The sequence below is a fragment of the Carassius gibelio genome, chromosome A10 (genome assembly GCF_023724105.1).
Source record: "Carassius gibelio isolate Cgi1373 ecotype wild population from Czech Republic chromosome A10, carGib1.2-hapl.c, whole genome shotgun sequence".
Lineage (NCBI taxonomy): Eukaryota > Metazoa > Chordata > Actinopteri > Cypriniformes > Cyprinidae > Carassius > Carassius gibelio.
This window is the reverse complement of record NC_068380.1, coordinates 13,267,835-13,288,616: the sequence shown is the minus strand read 5'-3', so window position 1 is coordinate 13,288,616 and position 20,782 is coordinate 13,267,835. Positions and strand designations below refer to the sequence as shown.

At 36.3% G+C, this 20,782-nt stretch overlaps 1 protein-coding gene across 2 annotated transcripts in view; it reads right to left on the bottom strand.

Moving 5' to 3' along the window:
• LOC128021229 (Kv channel-interacting protein 1) overlaps positions 1-20,165 on the bottom strand; it is a 35,478-nt gene extending 15,313 nt beyond the window's left edge. Inside the window, exon 1 of one of the 2 annotated variants that reach the window (XM_052608284.1) lies at positions 19,398-20,165. In XM_052608284.1, coding sequence (XP_052464244.1) covers positions 19,398-19,485 — 88 coding nt within the window. In that variant the 5' untranslated portion in view covers positions 19,486-20,165. Of the gene's footprint in view, positions 1-1,100; positions 1,338-19,397 lie in introns of those variants that run through there. The other variant, XM_052608286.1, reaches the window with a different exon arrangement.
• Between the last annotated feature and the right edge of the window lie 617 nt (positions 20,166-20,782).

Sequence of the window (20,782 nt, the reverse complement as noted above, 5' to 3'; positions counted from 1 at the left end):
TGAGTTCAAACTGAAATCTCCTAGTTATCATCCTCATATTTGTTTTATCCCCAACTCATGGACCTGAAGCAATGCTCTTCAGAAATACAGAAGAATTTCTAACCCGTCAGGGCTGAGTGCCAAAGCCGACACACAGTTTGTATCTCTAGTTATAAACTCAAAGGCAACTCCTGTAACTCCTGGGGATTTTAGTGAAGACTTCAAACAAGCTTTCTGTCTTCCTGCCCAGAACTCGTAATCCTCTTGGCTCCATAATCTTTCTTCAGGTCTCCCGTGTGTATATATGTGTGCACATGAAATATGGCTCCCTCTTTTGCTCTTATGAGCGAGTAAGAACACATGCCACCACATGTGAGTGCGGTGGTGTTGATGTTGTGTTGATTTGTTGCAGTATTGTTTTAGCATATTCTGTAGCACATAAAAGCTGTGGAGAATCAGAAATGGTAAATTTGCATGGAGAACACGTTAATTAACCTTCAAGGCATAAATAATCACTAACAAACCGCCTTCTCTTTTTCCTCTATTTATGCATTTTCTTATCACATACTTGCAGCCTGATCGTTCCACTTTTCAAATCCTTCAAATTGCCTCCTCCGTGCTCTCAGCTCTAACTCTGAGCGTTACAGGAGGTAATAATTTTGGAATAAATGGGCATGTAATACTTTCATAACCCATTATGCCTTTTATGGAGCCCATGCTAGCCAACACATTCACTTCTTCCTTCACACATGCACATACTAAACATTGACTTCATCGAAACTAAATTACAGGCTAATTAAAATTACTATTTGTTAGCGCTTTGAGATATACATATTTGTAATACAACCCCAATAGAAGTTTTTAGCCAACTTCAAGTGGCATTCTGTTGCAATTTTGCTGTCCAAATATTCTAGGTTAAACACACACCTAGAGACATTCAATTTACACATTAAGTAGAACAAGAGTGATGCGTGAATAAAAAAAAAAAAGTAATATATTATCTTGATCTTCTCATCTACCCATCCTTCACTCCTTCATTCTCACAAAAAAATAGCCTAATTTTACAAAAAACATATTAATGAAAGTATTAAAAGCTGGATAATATGTACATTGGATCCTACCTGTTCTGAAGGTGACCTGTTTGGTGTGCATAGAGAAGGTCCCGAACACTACACCCATCTTCAATAGAGTTCTTCACTTTTACACTTTCCTCACTTTAGATCTTGGCTTGAAAGAAGCACTGGTCCCTGTCTTTATCTCTTGATGTTTCAACTCTCTTTTACTCTCAGGTTTGCTGGTTACTTAGCTCTTGCTCTTTCTCTCTCTCTTTCCTTTGCGTTCTGCCTGTCTATCATGTGGATTCTGAAGGCTTCTCATCATTTCCTGAGCTTTTATTGGGGGATGAGAGGGACATGGAAAGAGAGGGAGGGACAGGGAGAGGGATGGTGAGTGGTTCATTTAGTCGAGAATGAGGGAGTGATAAAACTGCGTAGTTAATAGGTCTATCCAGTGGTGTAAGAGCAGACTCGTGAAAACAATATCAGACTTGGTCTATAGCAGGTATAAAAAGAAGATCTTCTTCAGTCAGAGATTTTAAAAGTGAAGTGTCATTCTGTGGCATTAGCATCAATGAAGATAAAAATAAGACATGATTTCCAAACAGGTTTCCTAAACATTATCTACTATTGGTTGATCAAACATTTTGCCCCACCCCAAATTCATATGCAGGTGCATATATGCACGGGAAGTTTGGGGGCCTACCGAGCTGGGGGAACTTTTAATTGAAATGAGCGAATGTCCAATGAAGAGATGGTGAGTTTTGCAACATTTACTCAGAAAACATCAGTTTATAAATTTTGTTTGTTTGTTTGCTTTTTGAACTGCATGGCAGACCACCAACACGAGCCACGGGGCAAGCTTGCGAATTGAGGTTAGACTAGTTAAGTAAGAATGCAAACAAAATTGTGTTTGCATTCAGTAGCCTATATGGCAGCATAAAATAAAAAACAAAATAAAAATAAGATTAACCTTTAAGAATAAAGTATAAATTACCATAGTAAAATCATGTAATATTGTGTGGAGTTAATGTGAAAATTTCACCTATAGGCCTACTCCTCCAAAAAAAAAAAAAAAAAACTGTGGCATCTGTCATTCTTTTGACTTTTAAAAAAAAACTCTGATTAATCGATTTATGGGACATTATTTTGTATTAAATTGTTTTTTTTGTTGTTGTTGTTGTTTTTCAACATGGATTCAAATATTCATGTTTATTTCACTGAAGAGGAAAATATCATTAATTCATGCAGCTTGAACTGAGGAAAAATATTTCACACATTAAAAAGCGTAAAAACATGTTTATTGTTTGATGTTTAAAGACTGAGACTTTGTAGTATAAAAGCACAAAGTTGCTTACAATTTTTTTGAATATAGGCCCAGGGCTGAATTGCTACACCATTGGCCTGTCATCAATTATTCCTTATTTAACCTGTCTTACCTCAATTTGCTAGCTTGCCCTGTGGCTCGTGTTGGTGGTCTTCCATGCAGTTTAAACAAAATAATGTATTTACAAATATTATTCTAAATGTTGAGAAATTAAGAATTAAGTGGTTTAAAAAATAAATTATACCTATTTGAACACTCTCTGCATTTGATTAAAGCGCAAATGGAAAGCAAAACAAAACCCCGGCCACAAATTAGAAATACAAAACGAGGATTTGTAAAGAAAAATGTCTTTCAATATAAGCCAAGAGGACAAAGGAATTATTTTGCTAAACAAATCTTTTTTCTTGGGAGACTATCATATTCTCAGTGGAGCTTACACCTACTGTTCATGAGGGTTACACCTACACCCTCATGAACATACAACAGTTAGCGGAAGCTAGAGATTAAGTTTCATAAAGTTTGGATATTTTAAATATGGATATTTTCTTACAGAAACGCATCGCTTCACTTCAGAAGGCATTTATTAACCCTTCGGAGCAGTGTGGACTTCTTTTATAATGGATGGATGCAATTTTTTGGACTCCCATCAAACCCATTATAATGCATGGATTAGCCTGAACATTATTTAATGTAACTCTGATTGTATTCATCTGAAAGAAGAATGCCATATACACCTAGGATGGCTTAAGAGTGAGTAAATAATTTTTGGGTTAAGGCTGCACTACATATGCTCAGAAGTGTGTGTAAAAAGCCAGGCTAAATTATTGCTGCCCTGACCCACCTTCATCACTAGTATTAAAGTACTTTATAAAGGTTCATTTGCTGTGTAAATGAGTTTATGCCACCTCTAAGCAGCATAAACAGTCTGTGTAAAGCCACTTTCAGAGGAGCTTCTGCGCCACCTTTGCAGTGTAAATTCTGTATAATATGATGATTTGGTGCTCAAGAAACATTTCGTTTTATTATCAATCTTGAAAACAGTTGTACTGCTTAATACTTTTGCAAAAATAAATGACAAATAGAAGGTTTAAAAGAACAGCATTTTGATTTACTTATTGTGCCCTTGTTGAATAAAATAATTTATTAGAATTAATTAGTATTAATAAAAATATAAACACACACACACACACAAAAGTCTCACAGACCATGAACTTTTGAATGGTGAAAGTTGTTGATTTAAATGTATGTTATTAATTATTGCATTGATTCATATTTATCTCTACATATGTTCATGTTGAAGTGTTAAATATTTTTAAGATATAAATTTGACTGAACGATTGGTTTTCTCGCTCAAATACACGGGTTTATGGGCTCTATCAGTGGTCAGAGTGTCGCAGTGTGAGGATTAAGATAATCACTTTAACCAAAGAGCTTTCGCTCGCTTTCTAGAACATGCTGGACTCTTATCTATCTGGGCCACTTAAACATTGATATCTTTTAGCGCAGCACTCCATATTGACTCATTCACACACAGAGGGAAAAGACTAGAGATTCAATTACCCCCTGCTATTAAAATACAAGTGTTTGGGCTATTAAAAAGAGAGCTTTAAAAGCATAAAATCCTTGGGCTGGAAACAACTCTGGATAAACACAAAGCAGAGCTGAAGCATGTGTTCAAGAGGGGGAGTGAAAAACAGAAAAAAAGGCTTAGAAGAGGATAGAAAGAACAGGGATGATGTGAGGACGGCAAGGAATTGTGAGGACGAGGCTTGTATCCTTGATTTTCACAAATCTCTCTTCTCTTCTGTCATTCCTCTCTGCGTGCGGAGGAAATGTGTGACAGACAGATAGAAGTGGATGAACGTGAAGCAAAAGAAAAAGGAAATAGTGGGAAATACTGATGGGAAAGAAAGATTGAGCTGCTGATTTTGAGTAAAGCCTTGTTCTGTCAAGAGCTGATCACTGAAACACATCTCAGAAATGTGCTTGCACATCATTCCATGTCCTTTCATCTGCCAATCACATTCTTCTTCTTCTTTACTTTCTTAATCTTCAACCCAAACTTCCCAATTTCCACCTGGCATGCTACACATTTTTGTACCCCTTTTTTTAAAGGGTAATAAGATCAGTATCAAGGCCTGTTCACAGCAAGACTAATGTTTGGTGTGAAAATTCTGTCCAATTTTCACACAGAATTTGTCACCTGCTTGTCGCTGAGAATAAAGTGAAACCGTATGTTTTCAAACAGCCGATCAGATTTTTCTATTTGTTACTGTGTTTATCAAATAACACCAGAGACTAGAGCCAGTTCCGGATTCTTCCTCTGCTATTTACTGCTGCATAGTTTTTTCTGTAACAGGAGCAGTTTGTGACAAAAAGTGCACATTTTATTGGTTTGCCAGTTCTTCGCAGTTGAAAAGAGTTTAGAATACATAAAAAGAATTCTGTCACATTGATGTCATGCGAATGTTTGTGTTTTTGTGAGTCGTTCTCACAAAAGTGTCTGTTGTGACACTGCAAATCTCATTATGAACTTTCTTTAAAAAATAAATAAATAATAATAATAACAATTATAATATATATATATAGTAATTTTTTTTTTTTCCAGAAATCCAATACTATTCACATTACTTTTATAGCACTAAACTCTTTCTGTATGGTAATTGTATCATTTATTTCAATTTGTATTTCTCCTAAGGATTAGATAAAACATCTGAGCCAGAATCGATACTTAAATGAAACATTACTGAGTACTCGATTAAGTCTCCTAAGCTGTGAAAGAGCAACCTCTTAGTTGCAGGCAAATTTTCCTCTGGGTATCTATGTGCTATACTCCACACTGTAACACTAACAAGAAAGAAAAGAGTTAAAGCACTGTACCAGCTTGATGTTGTTAAACTGAGGTTATTTAGCTCATTATATATTTTACAAAGCTAATGTATCAGTCGCTCGACAGCGGCAGCTGCAGCTCACAGTATGTGAGTTACTGCCTGGGGTAGATCATCAGCCTGTGCCCCCTCATATACCCACAGTTCACAGTCAGCTTCTGCTTCAGGCCTGCTGTTGACTGTATAAACACAGTCCCTCGTGACCACGTAAGGACTGCAGTATGATTTGCAAGTGTGATGCGATTACAAATGCTACAAATACATGACATGCTGTTTATGCTATGGAAAAATCTACTTACGGACCTGAATATCCCATTGTGGAGAGTTTTTCAGGTTTCTTACTTTAAGTCATTTTCTTTATGAATAGCTGTTACACATTTTTGCCTTGTAGGCAATTTGTTGAGGCTGTTGGCTTCAGATATATTTTCCTTGTCATATCTTATTTTGCCAGCCACATTCGGAATGCTTACAGAGGCATTACATGTGGCCTATTATGCAAAAATCCCTTTGAAAATGTGTTTGAGCACAGTTTTGTGGTAAAATAGTAAAAATCCACCCACTCATTTTTTATTAATCCCAATAAATCATAAACAGTCATTCCAAACAAGCGGTTCCAAATTTCTCCATATATTAACTTCATACTAGGGAAAAGTCCAACCCATTTGTGATGATCTCTGCCGTATTAGCATAGACCCAGCCCTGAGTGAGAAACAGCAGTCCGCCATTACTGTTTTCTTGCTGTAGCTGCTGGAGATACAATAGCAGCACCAAAGAGGTATTAAAAGTGTCATGTGATGGGATGCATCAACAAACATTTTTGTAAAAAAAAAAAAAAAACATTAAAAAGTCCTATATGTTTGTGCTAATCATTTTATGCCAGAATGCATCAAAATGAGGGTCAGTTCAGCGCCGGAGTTCAGCACCTGAATGTCAGCTCCCCTCATTTGTTGTTTTCCGGAAGAGCTTCTTGGCACTTTTTTAAGGATAATGTCTATGCCTGTTTCCACTGATGCTGCCTTCACGTGCTAGCAGAATGATCGTCAATAGGAATAAAAATAGAAATGAGGTAGTTAAAAAATGCATATGAAAGCAATATGAAGTCGACCACTTGAATTTGTCAAGCTCGTAATCTGATGGCATGCGAAGGAACCATGAGACCAGCTATGTCATTATTTTTATCACGCCGTGCTCCCAGTCCGTGTAATTCATAAACACACATTATCAGATTTCATGGTATATCTATGTGAAGGTACAAAATATAAGCCAGTTCAATGTGCACAGATGGCGTGGGTGCATTCATCAGTCTCAGAGGTCCAGAAGACAGTGTATATGAGGTGGAGGAAGAGGAGGATGGGTAAGAGCAAGACCAAAAACAGTAATTTCAGATTAAATCAGAGCTGACCATGTTCTTGTGCATGGAAGGACAGAGTCAAGACAGAGTTCAACCTTCAGTAATTTGAGATACCCTGTGGTCCCCATAATTAGTTGGAAAGCTCAAAAGAACAGCAAAAGAAGAGTGGAAAAGAATCTTGTGTAGAATTGCTAGACTACCACGGAAGATCTGGCCTGTGGTGACTTAAGGCTGGGACACACCAAGCCGACTTCAAAGAACTAGTTGTAACAAAAGTGACGGTGTTGTCACCTCGCGTTGGCAGCTTCAGACCAAAAAGCTACTCTGGAACACACCACACAAACTACAGCTGACGGCAAACTAACACGTGTGTTCTGCACGTGTGAGAGGAATGAGCTGTTCATATCAGCAACTATTACAGTTTTTCTCAATTGCTAAAACACTATAACCAGGCTTTCGAACTAAAGTTTGAAAACCATAACGCCATTTTTTAAAAAGCACCACCCAATTACCCAAGTGGAAACACTAGGAGTCAAAACTGATCACACACCAATCAGAACCTTCGATGGATAAAGGGCCAGAGTCAGCTTACAGTTTCTCTCAGTGGCTTTGGTGCATTTCTCGAATCAGAAATTAAATTCTCAAAACTACCTTTTCAACCTCCACTTTATTTAGTCCCTTGTGCACATCCTAAAAAGTTTTGATCTTGTGATCAAGTTGTGATTGCTTATTCATGCAACTGATTATGCACATTTGTCTATGATTTCCTATTTGCTTTTGTCATGTTGCTTAAAATGTATTATATAGTTCTCTGAAATAGCTTAAAGGTATATCTCATGAATCATATCCATTCTTTTTTAATCAATAACCCACATACAGTAATGTACATATTAGTACTTTTTAAATGGATATATGGCATAAGAAGTGCAGCCTTCTGCATTCCAATATGGTAACTGTCATTTAAACTATTGTCACAGTTTACATCAGGTAATACTAACAGAGTGCAGTGTTATACTGACAACATGACTAAGCATTTTCTCTCTCTTGTTTATGAACAATGACACAAGAACATCAGGCATGCGAGAGGAATTTACCCCTGCTGCCTGTCCAAGTCCATGATCCTGTGATGTTGAAGAGGTTCTTTGGCCTGTTCCAGACCAAAAACAGGATACTGGAGCAGAATAATTTTTTGTTGTTGTTGTTGTTTGCTATATTGTACTGTACTCAAAAAAATGAGTGGCGGTTTCAAGAAATGTGTTTTAACTGTAGCCTAATACAGCTCGTGAGATTTAGCACAAGTGCATTTATTTTGGATATACTGCCATCTTGTGGTTACTCATTTCTGGTGGTTACCTGCTTGGGAGCAGGCTCAGTTCACATAAACAGGATTACAGTAGATTGTGCCATTTTAAGTGATGATGTTACTGAACGTCTATCCCAGCCACTGATACTTTCATATTTTGTATTAGTTTATTCAAAAGTATGATGTATGACTACAGCAATAATCAATAGACTGATCAATATAATGATTGTTTCAATATTGGATGTCTCAGTACACGAGTCTCAGGTGCTTTCCACTGGACAGTACCAGTAAATTTGGGTGAACCAGAGAACTTTGGGTAGCTTCCATGAATATGACAGATATAGCATAAACAAGTTTGATGTAGGCCTATAATGTCCCCACAAGGACACCTGCGCCCAGTGAGAGGGTGGAATTTGGAATGGAAAGTTTATTTAAAAAATAAAATAAAAATAAAAACCCAATTATGCTATTATGAAATATGCCAGACGGAGTGATTACGTGGCAAACCAGACAAGCTTTTTTTTTTTTAAAAGGCTAATTTAAAAATTAACCAGAAGAGGGCAGCATTTTACACATAATCTACTTCGGAGCCTCTGCTGTCAGACAGTCATGCTGTGCAGCTGTAAGTGTAGGCTACATATTGACATAAACTATAAATGCATCTGTCCAGTAAATACTGCCAATAAGCTGTCATGCTTTTCCAATGTAACCCAAGAGCTTCTTTACATTCACTGCATGATCATCGACCTGACTTAGTGTCAGAGATCTCAATAGTCTACAGTTTTGTTACAGTTGTTAGTTTTTTATTGTATATTTTATTATTATTATTTTCATTATTTTACCCATACTGTTAGTATTTCAGCAGATGTCCTTCATCACGGTTTCAGTGAAATCATATAAAATGCCACATCCAAAGTACCAAGTAAGGGCATTTACACTGGCATTGATTTGAGGCAACAAAGCCAACAATTTTCAGTGAAACCTGGCAATAATGATAACAATAATCTATTGGTTTGAAGTTATTAACATCAATTGTAAACTACTCATTGCAAACAAAATGCAAGTTGGGGAGCCACTTTAAACAGGCCCTGTCCTGCCTGAAATATTGCTAGAAAGCCCACTAGTGAGAGTACAGTGACTAGCAGAGACATATTCGCTGTCAGTGTGAATGGTGCTTATTCTGCTATTCTGATATAATGCATTGGTCTCATAACTAAATGATTTGTAATGTTTGTTTCGGAGGCTTGTAAACTCCTCAGCGAGCAAATTCGAGCCGACAATGATTGCCTCAGTAAGAGCTGTGCAACATCGACCCGCTCTCAAGCTTTGGGTCAGCGCGCATATGACAAGAGAGAAGGAAATGATAGATGGATGGAAAAAAAAAAGAGAAGAGAAAGAGAGAAAATAAAGTGAATGTGGTAAGTGTCCTGAAAATGGAGGAAAGATGGGTAAAGGAGGAAAGAGATGGAGGGGAAGAGTGCTATAGATGGATAGGGACGCTGGGGATAAAAATAAACTGGAGGAGGAAGTAGATTACGTAAAACAGGACAAGTGATTTAAAAATTAAAGGTGGAGACGTGCACTGTCAGCTTCGATCTGCTGTTAAAAGGAGAGAGAGAGAGAGCAAGGGAAAGGCAGAGAGGCAGAAGGAAAGGGATAACATGAGTTAGAGTATCGTAGTAGATGTTTATGTTCACTCTGCAGGGAAGAGAAAATCTGCCACCAACCAGACAGAGTCTCCGTCTTCCGAGTCTAACATCTGGCCTCTGCAGCACGACATCTGGACAGGCAGCATTTAACTGCTGTTTCTTAGTCTTTAGTCTAAGTGGATTGTCTTGAGAGTCTCATATTAACTTATTTTACTTTAAAAGAATGGGTGTATGTTTGTTTGTAATTTTTAACAAATTTGAAAAAAAAAAAAAAAAAAAAAAAAAGTACCTTAAAGCTAAATTGTACTTTTGAGGATGTCCATATAAAAATAATAGATGAAAATTGCAAATTAGATTTTTTTAAATAAAGTAATTATATATATATATATATATATATATATATATATATATATATATATATATATATATATATATATATATATATATATATATATATATATATATATATATATATATATATATATATATATATATAATATTATTATTATATATATTTTTTACATTTAAATGGCTTCTTTATATTTTAATATATTTTAAAACATAATTTAGCGATGTAATGGTAAAGCTGAAATTTCAGCATCACATGATCTTTTGGAATCATGCTCAAGAAACGATTCTTATTTATCAAGGTGGAAAATAGCTGTGCTGCTTAATATTTTGTTGAAACCATGATTCCTTGATGAATAGAAATTTTAAAATAACTTTTTTTTTTTTTTGCTTTATTGTCACTTTTGATCAATTTAATGCATATTCACTCGATTATCTAATAATTACTGACTCCAAACATTTTCATGTCTTGCAAACTTTACGCTTATTGGTTTACCATAATCTTTTAAACATTGGCATTGTGAATTCTGCTTACCATGATAAAGGTATCCAGCTGGTGAACATATTTTTGCTGTTTTTGCACACAAATATCATTTATTTATTTATTAATGAGGCAGTGTAAGTATATATAAATCTAAACCAACCAGCCAGCAGCAAGTTCTTCATGTTTAGCCCAAGAGAGAGAGAGAGATGAAAAAAGGGAAAAAGGAGACGTGTGTTCATAGCTAAAGGTTTCTATTTGTGTGTGTGTGTGTGTGTGTGTGTGTGTGTTTGTGTAAAAGAAAAAAGGACAGAAAGGACGGCAAAAAAGAGAGAGAGGTCATACGTACGTTAAGAAAAAGCTGACTGCTATCTCTAGAGAAAGTTCAGTCCAGGTGTTTCTGAAACAAGTGCATCCAAGTGTGTGCCAATGTGCATGTGTGACCCTTGAAGAGTGCTGAATGCCTCTGCGGCTGGGTGTGTGTCTGTGAGGCTGCCTATCTCTCCTCAAACTCACACAGACTCAAACACACCTCTGGGACACTACAGTCAGGTGGACTCTGCTCTCATACACATGCAGTGTTGTTCCGCTCTCATCTCTCCTGGTTCCAGCTTATCTTTCCATTAAAAGTCAATTAAAGGGCCTCTGTTAACATCAACCGAGGTAACCATGGTTGCACATGCATGCAAACCTCACATTGCTTGTGCAAAGCCTGCAGTCAGAAAGATGGTCAGAAACCAGGTTTTGTTCAGTTAAGATGAAACATGGTGCATTGAACATTAAATGAACATTGTCTGAGCAAACTACATTATAGGAAGAGTCCAGCTAAATAAACTCTCTGTTCTCCATGGTGAGACATAATTTGCATGCAAATATTTCTAAAAATATCCTCTTGAGGACGAAACAAAATGGAAAAAGGTAGCTTGATCATTCTTCAACACATCTCCTTTTGTGTTACTAAGTAAACTAGAAAGTAAAAAATACAGATTACACACACACACACACACACACACACAAAACTGCTCCAGACTGCAATGTTTTTTTCCAACATTCATTCTCCCACACACACGTACAAACACATGCAAATTCAGGCATATTTCCCCAAGGTCATCCCAAGGTCATTGGGATGTAAGAGTGTTTAACATTCGTTTAATAAGTTTAATAAATGTTTAATTACTTTAGCCTTCTTTAAATAAAAGGAAATTTATTAGAGGTTGTGTCCTGCTGGAATTGCCTGTGTTGTTGCCGCAAGGTATTATGAACCTCACACACACACACACACATTATCAACAGCTCAGCAGGAACTGGAGGCCGAGGTGGAGGAGGAGGACGTGAACAGGTCTGAATGTACTGGGGATGTTGTGAATGTTCCACATCTAATGTTACATTTAGATAAGATGATGTTGAGAAACATTTGGCACCTCCAGAGCTGCTGAAGCTAAACCGAAACAGAATCATTGAGAAAACGCCAGAGTCTGAAAAGAGACTGAAATTCAGCGAATGACAGAGGAGGAGGTAAAATAGAAAGAGAAAATGTGCGAAGGAGGGAAAGAGTGTGGGAGAATTAAATTGCACTGGCATCAGACAGATGGTAACAAACTATTGTCAACTAAAGAGTTTGACTGAAATCAGATGGGGGAGGAAAAACTTTTCTGGAAATAAGTAAATAAAAAATATATCATATTAGAGCACTGCATAATAAAGTACTCTGACTAATCTTAGTCCTCATTTCAGTTTATTTGTTTATTTTCTCAAGCAAAATTATTGTATCTTTTCAGAAGACTTGGGATATCTTATCATGACACATTTATGGTGCTTTGTTTTCATTTTGGAGCATGACAAATCCAACCCCCATTTCATTTTCATTATGATGAAAAGAGCTTTGCAAGATATCCATCAAAAATTCACCTTTTTGTGTTTCACAGAAGAATGAAAGCCTTACAAGTTAGAAACAACATGAGAGTCAATAATGCCAGAAATGTTCTTTTTTGGGGGGTGAACTATCCAGTGTTGAGTACTCGAGACTCGGACTCGGTCTTGGACTCGGTCTCGAGACCGTATTTTAATGGTCTCGGTCTTGTCATGGACTCGTGTGCATTTTGACTCGGTATTGACTCGGACTCGAACATATTAGGAATCGGACTTATGCCCGAGTCCACTCGAGTCCCAATCCAAATATTTCATGATTATTACTGTATGTTAATGTTTATTTAAATTGATGTATGATTGACACATCCAATGACTGGTGATTTTCTTTTGACGTGAGACGTTAGGCCAGCAACACACTGGATGCGTGGCGCAAGCGCCTCAACTGCGTGGCGTGTCTGTTTTTAATTCGGCTCCCATGTTAACAGGTTAGATCTTGCAGACTGCCTGCGTGAGACGCGCGGAAAACCCGTGCATGCTAGAAATAGAACCGACGCCTATTTTTCACGCGACACGCGTGCATGTTGGAAGCGTTTCCAGGCAAAATATACTAGGAAAATATGTTTATATGTCATTTTGTACACAAATACATATTAATTCATGACATTTTGATATTTGAAAGTCTATAGGTTGACATAAATTCAGATATAAATGTAATTTTAAAAATAAATTAATAATGATCGATTTTCAAATATTGCACCTGTCAAACATACTCTATTTTGCCGTCAATACTGTTGACGGTGTCTTATCAGTAGGTGTGTAAAAAAAATAAAAAAATAAATTTGATATTGTAATAAAAAAAATAAAGAGCCTGGTTTTTTGGCGGCCTCCCTCTATGTCACCTACAGCCGCAGCAGCGCGCCAAGCGCCGCGTGCAGGCACGCTTCTGGTGTGTAAAGACACAGAAAACGCGAAGCAGCCACCACGCTTCTAGCACGCAGCAGAGACGCCACGCAGCCAGTGTGTCACCGGCCTTAAGTTACCCTCCTGCCTCCGTAACTAAAAAAACTTCGACTAGTGTGTATTTTACCCTGCATTAAAACGCACCATCCAGGGAAATTAGCATTAGATTATCCGTTGCTGTTACAGAAAGTGATGAAATGGTAACTGTTGTCAGTCCCCGCTTCCTCTGCGCCAGTAGAGAGAGTTTTTAGTTGGGGTGGATTGATCATGAGACCACATCGTGCGTGGTTGGGTAGCTGGATGGTCTCCTCACTTATTTTTTTGAAAAGTAATTATGCCCATCTGTAATCTTCACAACATCTAAAGTGCACATAATCCAAGACATTGTAAGGATATTAGCAGTCATTAGTTAAGCTTCAGGGTTAAAAGTTATGTAAAAGCTGTTACAGTTGAACATTTACAGGTATAGTGGTACAGTAATGTTACTTGTACTAGAAGTGTTATGTAGAATTACAATATAGAGTCGTACAGTAATATTATGTGTACTAGAAAGGTTATATGGATGTGTATAGTGGTACAACGATGTTATGTGAAAATGAGCACTTAATATTGACAAGTAACACTTCATAATACTAATAAAATTACATTTACACCACATACTATGTGGCCCTTTTAACCTTTATTGTTTCCACCAAACATTTGACATACTCTTGAAGATTTCTTTAGGTCTTGTCTCAGACCCAATCTCTCTGGTCTCGGTCTTGACTCGGACTCGACCCTTTCTGAACTCGGTCTTGACTCGGACTCGACCCTTTCTGAACTCGGTCTTGACTCGGACTCGACCCTCTCTGGACTCGATCTGGACTCGGACTCGAATGAGCTGGTCTCGACTACAACACTGGAACTATCCCTTTACTGTAATGAGACACTGAATAACTGAGTCATTCTCCCAAATCTCTTTGTTTTTTACTAAGTGTGTGTGAGTGTGTGTGTGTGTACATCTTGGTCTGTTCTGAAAATGTTCTGTTTAGAGTCCTCAGGGCAATTGGACTGTGAACACAGCATCAGCCTTCAGATGTGATATAATTCATCAAAATCGATTAAAGGTGAAGACGCAGTGGAATTTTGTCTCTGGCCGTGCCCACACAGCAGCACAATACAGTACACAGTGCAACCCCATTCTATAATTGAACTCAAACTTGTAATGTGTGAACTAAACCATGTCTGTCACATGATACATTGTTCTACACATACATGACTAGCGTGTTCCATGTTTTCATGTGTGCTTTCAGTAGCTTACAGATACACAGATATTAGCTGTAGACATATTACTATGGAGCAAAAAGAGTCTCAATAGGTAAAGATAAATGCACACACTACATTCACATATGCACACACATGATTCATAAATACACACACAGGATATACAAATGCACACAAAATTTACAAATGCACATACAAAATTTAAAAAGCACAGAAGATTCACAAATGCATACAAAATTCACAAATGCACACGAAATTCAGAAATGCACACACAATTCAGAAATGCAAATAACATTTACAAATGCACCCAAGATACAGAAATTTATTTCTGATGCACACACATATCTTGATTTACAAACCGCTTGCGGTCTGTGAACTTCACTGCATTTGTGTGTGAATTTTGAGACTCCCCTGACTTGGCTCGAGACACAATTACTTTTTTTTTTAAAACAGGGAATGATCTGCAACCAATCAGATATCTCCCTTATTTTAGCCAATCACAAGAACGCACTCCACGTGGGGGATTGTTTACTTATATGCCAATCACATGAACGCGTTCACACAGCACGATATGCATGTGGTGTGGCATATTATAGCCTACTTATTTATGAAATTGTATGAAAATACAGATGTTTAGATTACAATTCAGGTTTATTTTTTATTATTTTTTACAAAATATTAATTAAAAAATGTCTCAATACATATAGCCCAGTGACTGCAGAAAAAAAGTTAACCATGGATTCATAAATTTTCAATAGGCAATTATTTCATTTTATTGAAATATTTTAATGAAAGTAAAAAAAAAAAATAAAAAAAAATGTACAACTTTTTGAATATTTAAATTTATCTAAATATTCTTTTAGATGCAATATAGAAGTCACTTTAATTATAATATTCGGTCCCTACATGAAGACAGAGTCAGTGGTCCGCTGTGAGAGGAAAGTGAGTCTCCTGCTGCGCAAAGTGGGTGTCCGGCTGCGTGAGGTAAGTGAGTCGTTTGCTGAGGAAAGTGAGTCGTTCGCTGCGTGAGGTAAGTGAGTTGTTCGCTGAGGAAAATGATTCGTTCGCTGATTGGCTTATAAGTAAACAACCCCCCACGTGGGGTGCATTCTTGTGATTGGCTAAAACAAGGGAGATATTCATTCCCTGTTTGAAAAGGCAGTTGTATGTCAAGCCAAGTCAGGGGAGTCTCAAAATTCACACACAAGAGCAGTGAAGTTCACAGACTGCAAGCAGTTTGTAAATCAAGATATATGTGTGTGTGCATCAGAAATACATTTCTGAATCTTGTCCTGTGCATTTGTGAATCTTGGGTGCATTTGTAAATGTTGTTTGCATTTCTGAATTGTGTGTGCATTTCTGAATTTTGTATCCTCTGTGCTTTTAAAATTTTGTGCGTGCATTTGTGAATTTTGTGCGCATTTGTTTATCCTGTGTGTGTATTTATGAATTATGTGTGTGCATGTATGAATCCTATGTGTGCATATGTGAATGTAGTGTGTGCATTTATCTTTATTGTGACTCTTTTGGCTCCATAATGTTTATGTTTGGAAGACATTGGGTTGCCATGTCCACTTATTATAAGCAATGCTTATTAGGCGCCTCTGGTCATGGTGTTTGGACATGCAGAGAAGTTCAAATTACCGAACTATGTGCTGAGCCGAAGAAGAGAAAAGGTGAAGTGACAACCAAAATCATCTGCACTGATTCTATGGCCTTTAATGCGAAAAAAGAAAAAAGAAAAAAGAGGAAGACAATTTTGGAACATGAAGTTCAGTTAATGTTGACAGAATTTTACATTTTTAATTTTAGGAATTAAAACAGATTGCATGGTATATTGTAAGTATAGGTATGTCATTCCTATTTTTCTAATGCTCTTTGGCATATAAACACTCAACCTGGTACAAAACTCCAAGTGCATCTGCATCAGTATTGATTCCTCCAATCACAAGGGTTCACGTCAGCTGTTGTAAGGATTTACTGTACTCTCTCATGTGTGCTACATTTCTTCTACAGAGAACAGGGAAAATTTGCAGCATGTCAAGGGAAGTTGGAAGGATTGATCGACCTTGTACTCTTTTAAAATGTCAAATGCTCTTTCTCTTTCCCCCAGATGCTCATTCTATTAAAACATAAAACTGCAGTAACACGAGTAGGCATGTTGTCACGCATTGTCACTCATAGTCACACATACACACACACACACACACACACACACACATACACACACACACACCCTGCACTTAAAAAAAACACTTACACCCTGCCATGTGTTTGACTGGCCTTTTCACGTGCACTGAAGGTTGCTATTGGTAACAAAAAAGCTTCTGATTGGTTGTTCATGGGCAACAGTATTTCTTACTGCAATATTCCTGCAGTGTTAAGAATTGTGAGATATAAACTCAGAATTATGAGAAAAAAAAGTCATAAAATAGATTTATGTGTCGCAATTCTGACCAATTCTGACCAAAATCTCAGATTTAAGATTTTACATTTCCCTGATTCTCATCATTTTTCAAGAAAAAAGAAATAATTCGAATATTTATTGCACAATTCTGACTTGTTTTTTTTCTTTTTTTATTCTTTGGAATAAAATAATTTTGTACTGTTCTATTTAAAATCCTATCAATATTTTGTGCTGCTAAATATTTGATTCTGTACATCTATTTTAAGCTCTGTTCTGATAAAGATTCTATTCTATTGAAGATTCCATTTCGTTCTTCTGTATAGAGAAGAATAGAACAGCCTGATATACTGATTATATTCTGTTCTATAGAAAAGCTATTCTATTGAGCTAAAATGTAATTACATTGTTCTGTTGAAGTTTCTGTTCTATTGTATTATATTCTGAAAAAAAAAAATCTATTTATTATATTTATATCCAATTTTACTTTGCTGTATCTTGCTAAGTATTCTATTTTAATCCATTAAAGATTCTTTCATTGTGTTTTAGTTTCAAAACTATTCTAATTTAATCAATGAAGAATAGTATTTATTTATTTTTATTCACACAGCATAAGATAACACTAAGATAAGCTCAGAGCACACAAATACAAAATATTTGAGTCACAGCTTCCTTTCACAGCTTTAGTGCTCTCTGGTCTGATTTTCTTACTATGCTTCTATAGTGGTCAAGGAACTTGTTTAGATTATATGCTGTGGCTTCAAATCCTCAATATCCTCTTTGAATTAACTTCCTACTCCCCTGTGTATAGAAAGACTATCTATCTGTGAGGAAGATATAATGAAGTAGTCGTGAGATAACTGGGGTTCATCATGCAGTGCGCGGTGAGGTTCCGGCTCTCCGCACTCAATGACAGCAAATAAACAGCCACTGCTTGGTGCCAGAATCTCCACGGGCCCCGTCGGCATTGAGATAAACCATGCAGTGATTTTTCTGCTGACACAGTGCGATGGTACTCGAGAAACAAAGAAAAAAGAAAACAGAATGATAAAAAGGATTTTCTATAGGAGTTGCATGGAAGTATAAATGTGTGCTGATGAAAGATTCCAGGTGAAGCGTGAAAGAGTGAACCATTGGAACTCCATCCTAATATTGACTTACTATTTGGCACTAATATGATACAAAGGTTGAAATATCAAAATAGAAACAACAGACAAATAAGTAAAAACAATCAATGTGAAAACAGGTAAACTGGGACACTATCAAATGTTTTGTGATTGGCGTTGTTTTAAAATATGATGCCAAATGGCTCATGTCCCTATACCATTTTAAATAGCTACATTTCTCCTCTACACTATACAAAGGAAAAATGAAGAAAAATTAAAAACAAATACTTTGCATTAAATATAAACTTAAAATATTAAAATCAACTGTTGTGAATAAAAACAAATATACAAATAAAAATATTATTAAAACAAACTTTAAATTAAATATATTATAGAATACATGTATTAAATATAAATATATAAAAATGCTTTTATAGTTAATAGAATATAAAAAAAACACTTATGAATATAAAATTTATATAAAATACCTTATATTAAATATATAAAAACTTTATATGGATAACTTTATATTGATAAAATAAAATGGAATAAAATAATAAATGATACAATATGATTCAACTTAGTTGTCAGAAAATTCCCTCACAATTACAAAACATGTCCGAGTCCAAGTCAGTCAAGAGACTTATTAACATAACATTAATTAACATGAAATCTTTATATTAACTAAATACTATAACAAAAATTATGTCATTAATTACTCGTCTTGTCAATCCAAACATGTAGGGAAACCTCTCGGATTTCATCAAAAATATCTTAATTTGTGTTCTGAAGATGAACAAAGGTCTTACAGGTTTGGAACAATATGAGGGTAAGTAATGACAGAATTTTCATTTTTGGGGTGAACTAATCCTTTAAATATTAAATTTATAAATATATTACATATAATACATATATAATAAATAAATATTAAACACAAATAATTTATAACATATATAAAATCATTGTATAAAATATATTTTTTATTATTTTCATAGTTAATATAATATTACAAATAAAAAAGTATTGCCATTAATAACATATACTTTACAATAAATATAATATTTTAAACATGATATTGAAAATGATCTTAAGATAAAATCTTTATATTAAATATCATGCAAAAATGAAAACATTACTTAAAGCAATATTTTAAAAAAACTTTATAATAAATATAATATAAAAAACCTTTATATTGAATATAACATTAAAACTATTTTATTGTGAATATTAAAAGTTAAAATGTTATTAAATATAGAATTCATAAAAAATTCTTACAAATAAAAAAACAATAATAATAATAATAATAAAAATGAAAAAAACTTCATAATTTGTCCCACTTTAACTGTACTTTACTATTTTAAACAGTCTTGTCTCCTTTTTTTCTTTGAATTTGATATTAATGCAGGTGTCTTACCTTTGCTGAGAGTTCCCGAGACAAGCCTCTGAAGGGACTGAATGAGCTTTAGCACACCCTGTCTGCAGCGGCTGGAACAGCCAGCCATGATGACTGAGAATCCAAGGGTGCACAGTCTGCCCCTTCAACAGCCTAAACACTGCTTTCACCAGCGGTACTCAAAGACGCGATGTACGTTCCATACGAGCCTCTCCGTGGCCTCCAGAGTGCTTCTCACACAGCCTCTTGCTCGTTCAGTCCCACAAGAGCTGCGGTTTTAACAATGGGTCCCAAGTCCAAGAATGAGATGAGCAGGATGCCCTCAGTCCAGACAACACACACACACCTTTCACCCACTCTCCTCATACACACACTCACAAACACACATAAGATGCACACAAAGCCCTTAAACCTGTTTTCCTCTGCCTCTGTGCCAACAGTTTCAAATATAAAAGGAGAATTGCTGAAACAGCCGTCTGCTGCTGTGCAAAAGTTAGAGAAGGTAAAGTTGGTGAGCGCTGCAGGCTCAAAGCTCAGAGACCGACCTGATGAATTATTAAGTGGATGGCAAGATCCCACTACTGCGCTACACGGACTAAGAACTGCTTGGAGGAAGTTGAGTGTCCATGGAGACAAAAGAGTGGCTTTCCTTTGTCTTGACGGTGCTTCTCCTGGTTACACCTCTGCCTCTCTCATCCTCTAGTTGTATGTGTGTGCATGCGTGTGTGAGTGTGTGTTGTGTGGTGTTGTGGCGAGAAGTCTGTGGTCTGCTGCAGCGTTTCCAACTGCTCTGTGCTACTGGACAGATCCCTGCAGCATAAAACAGAAGACTTTCTCTCTCTCTCTCTCTCTCTCTCTTTCTGTCTCTCTCTGTGCGCATGTGTTGAGTGAGTAGGGGACAGTTGAGTGCAAGCGTTTGGCATGTGCAGGTACGAGTGGTATACTTTATTTTAATCCTTTTCTTTCCTTTTGTGTTTATTGTCAAATGATTCATACTGAAAACATACTGTCTGCATCCCGTATGAACAATGCTATTGTAGTGTTTCTAAAGACAGAGGTGTAGTGATCAATGGAAATTTCACCCCAATGCTTCCCTCTCTCTACTCCATCGAAAAGAGTAACTTTGTCTAATGTGCCACCTTTTATCTTCAATGAGGTTTTGACTGGAATGCTTTCTCGATAAGGCAAACGTGTTTCTCCGATCCAGATGATTCCAATTGGGTGCAAGTTCCAGTTAATGAAGCATGTTGTGTCTTTTAGGCATTATGTCTATATGAAGACAATTTGGATGAATTGGATTTGTCTTTAAATTTTCATCAGGATGACTTTAACTATGTAATTTTTGTCACAACAAACGACATGAAATGTTTTGCTTGTGGCGAAACAGGTCACTTTATTTTCACTTG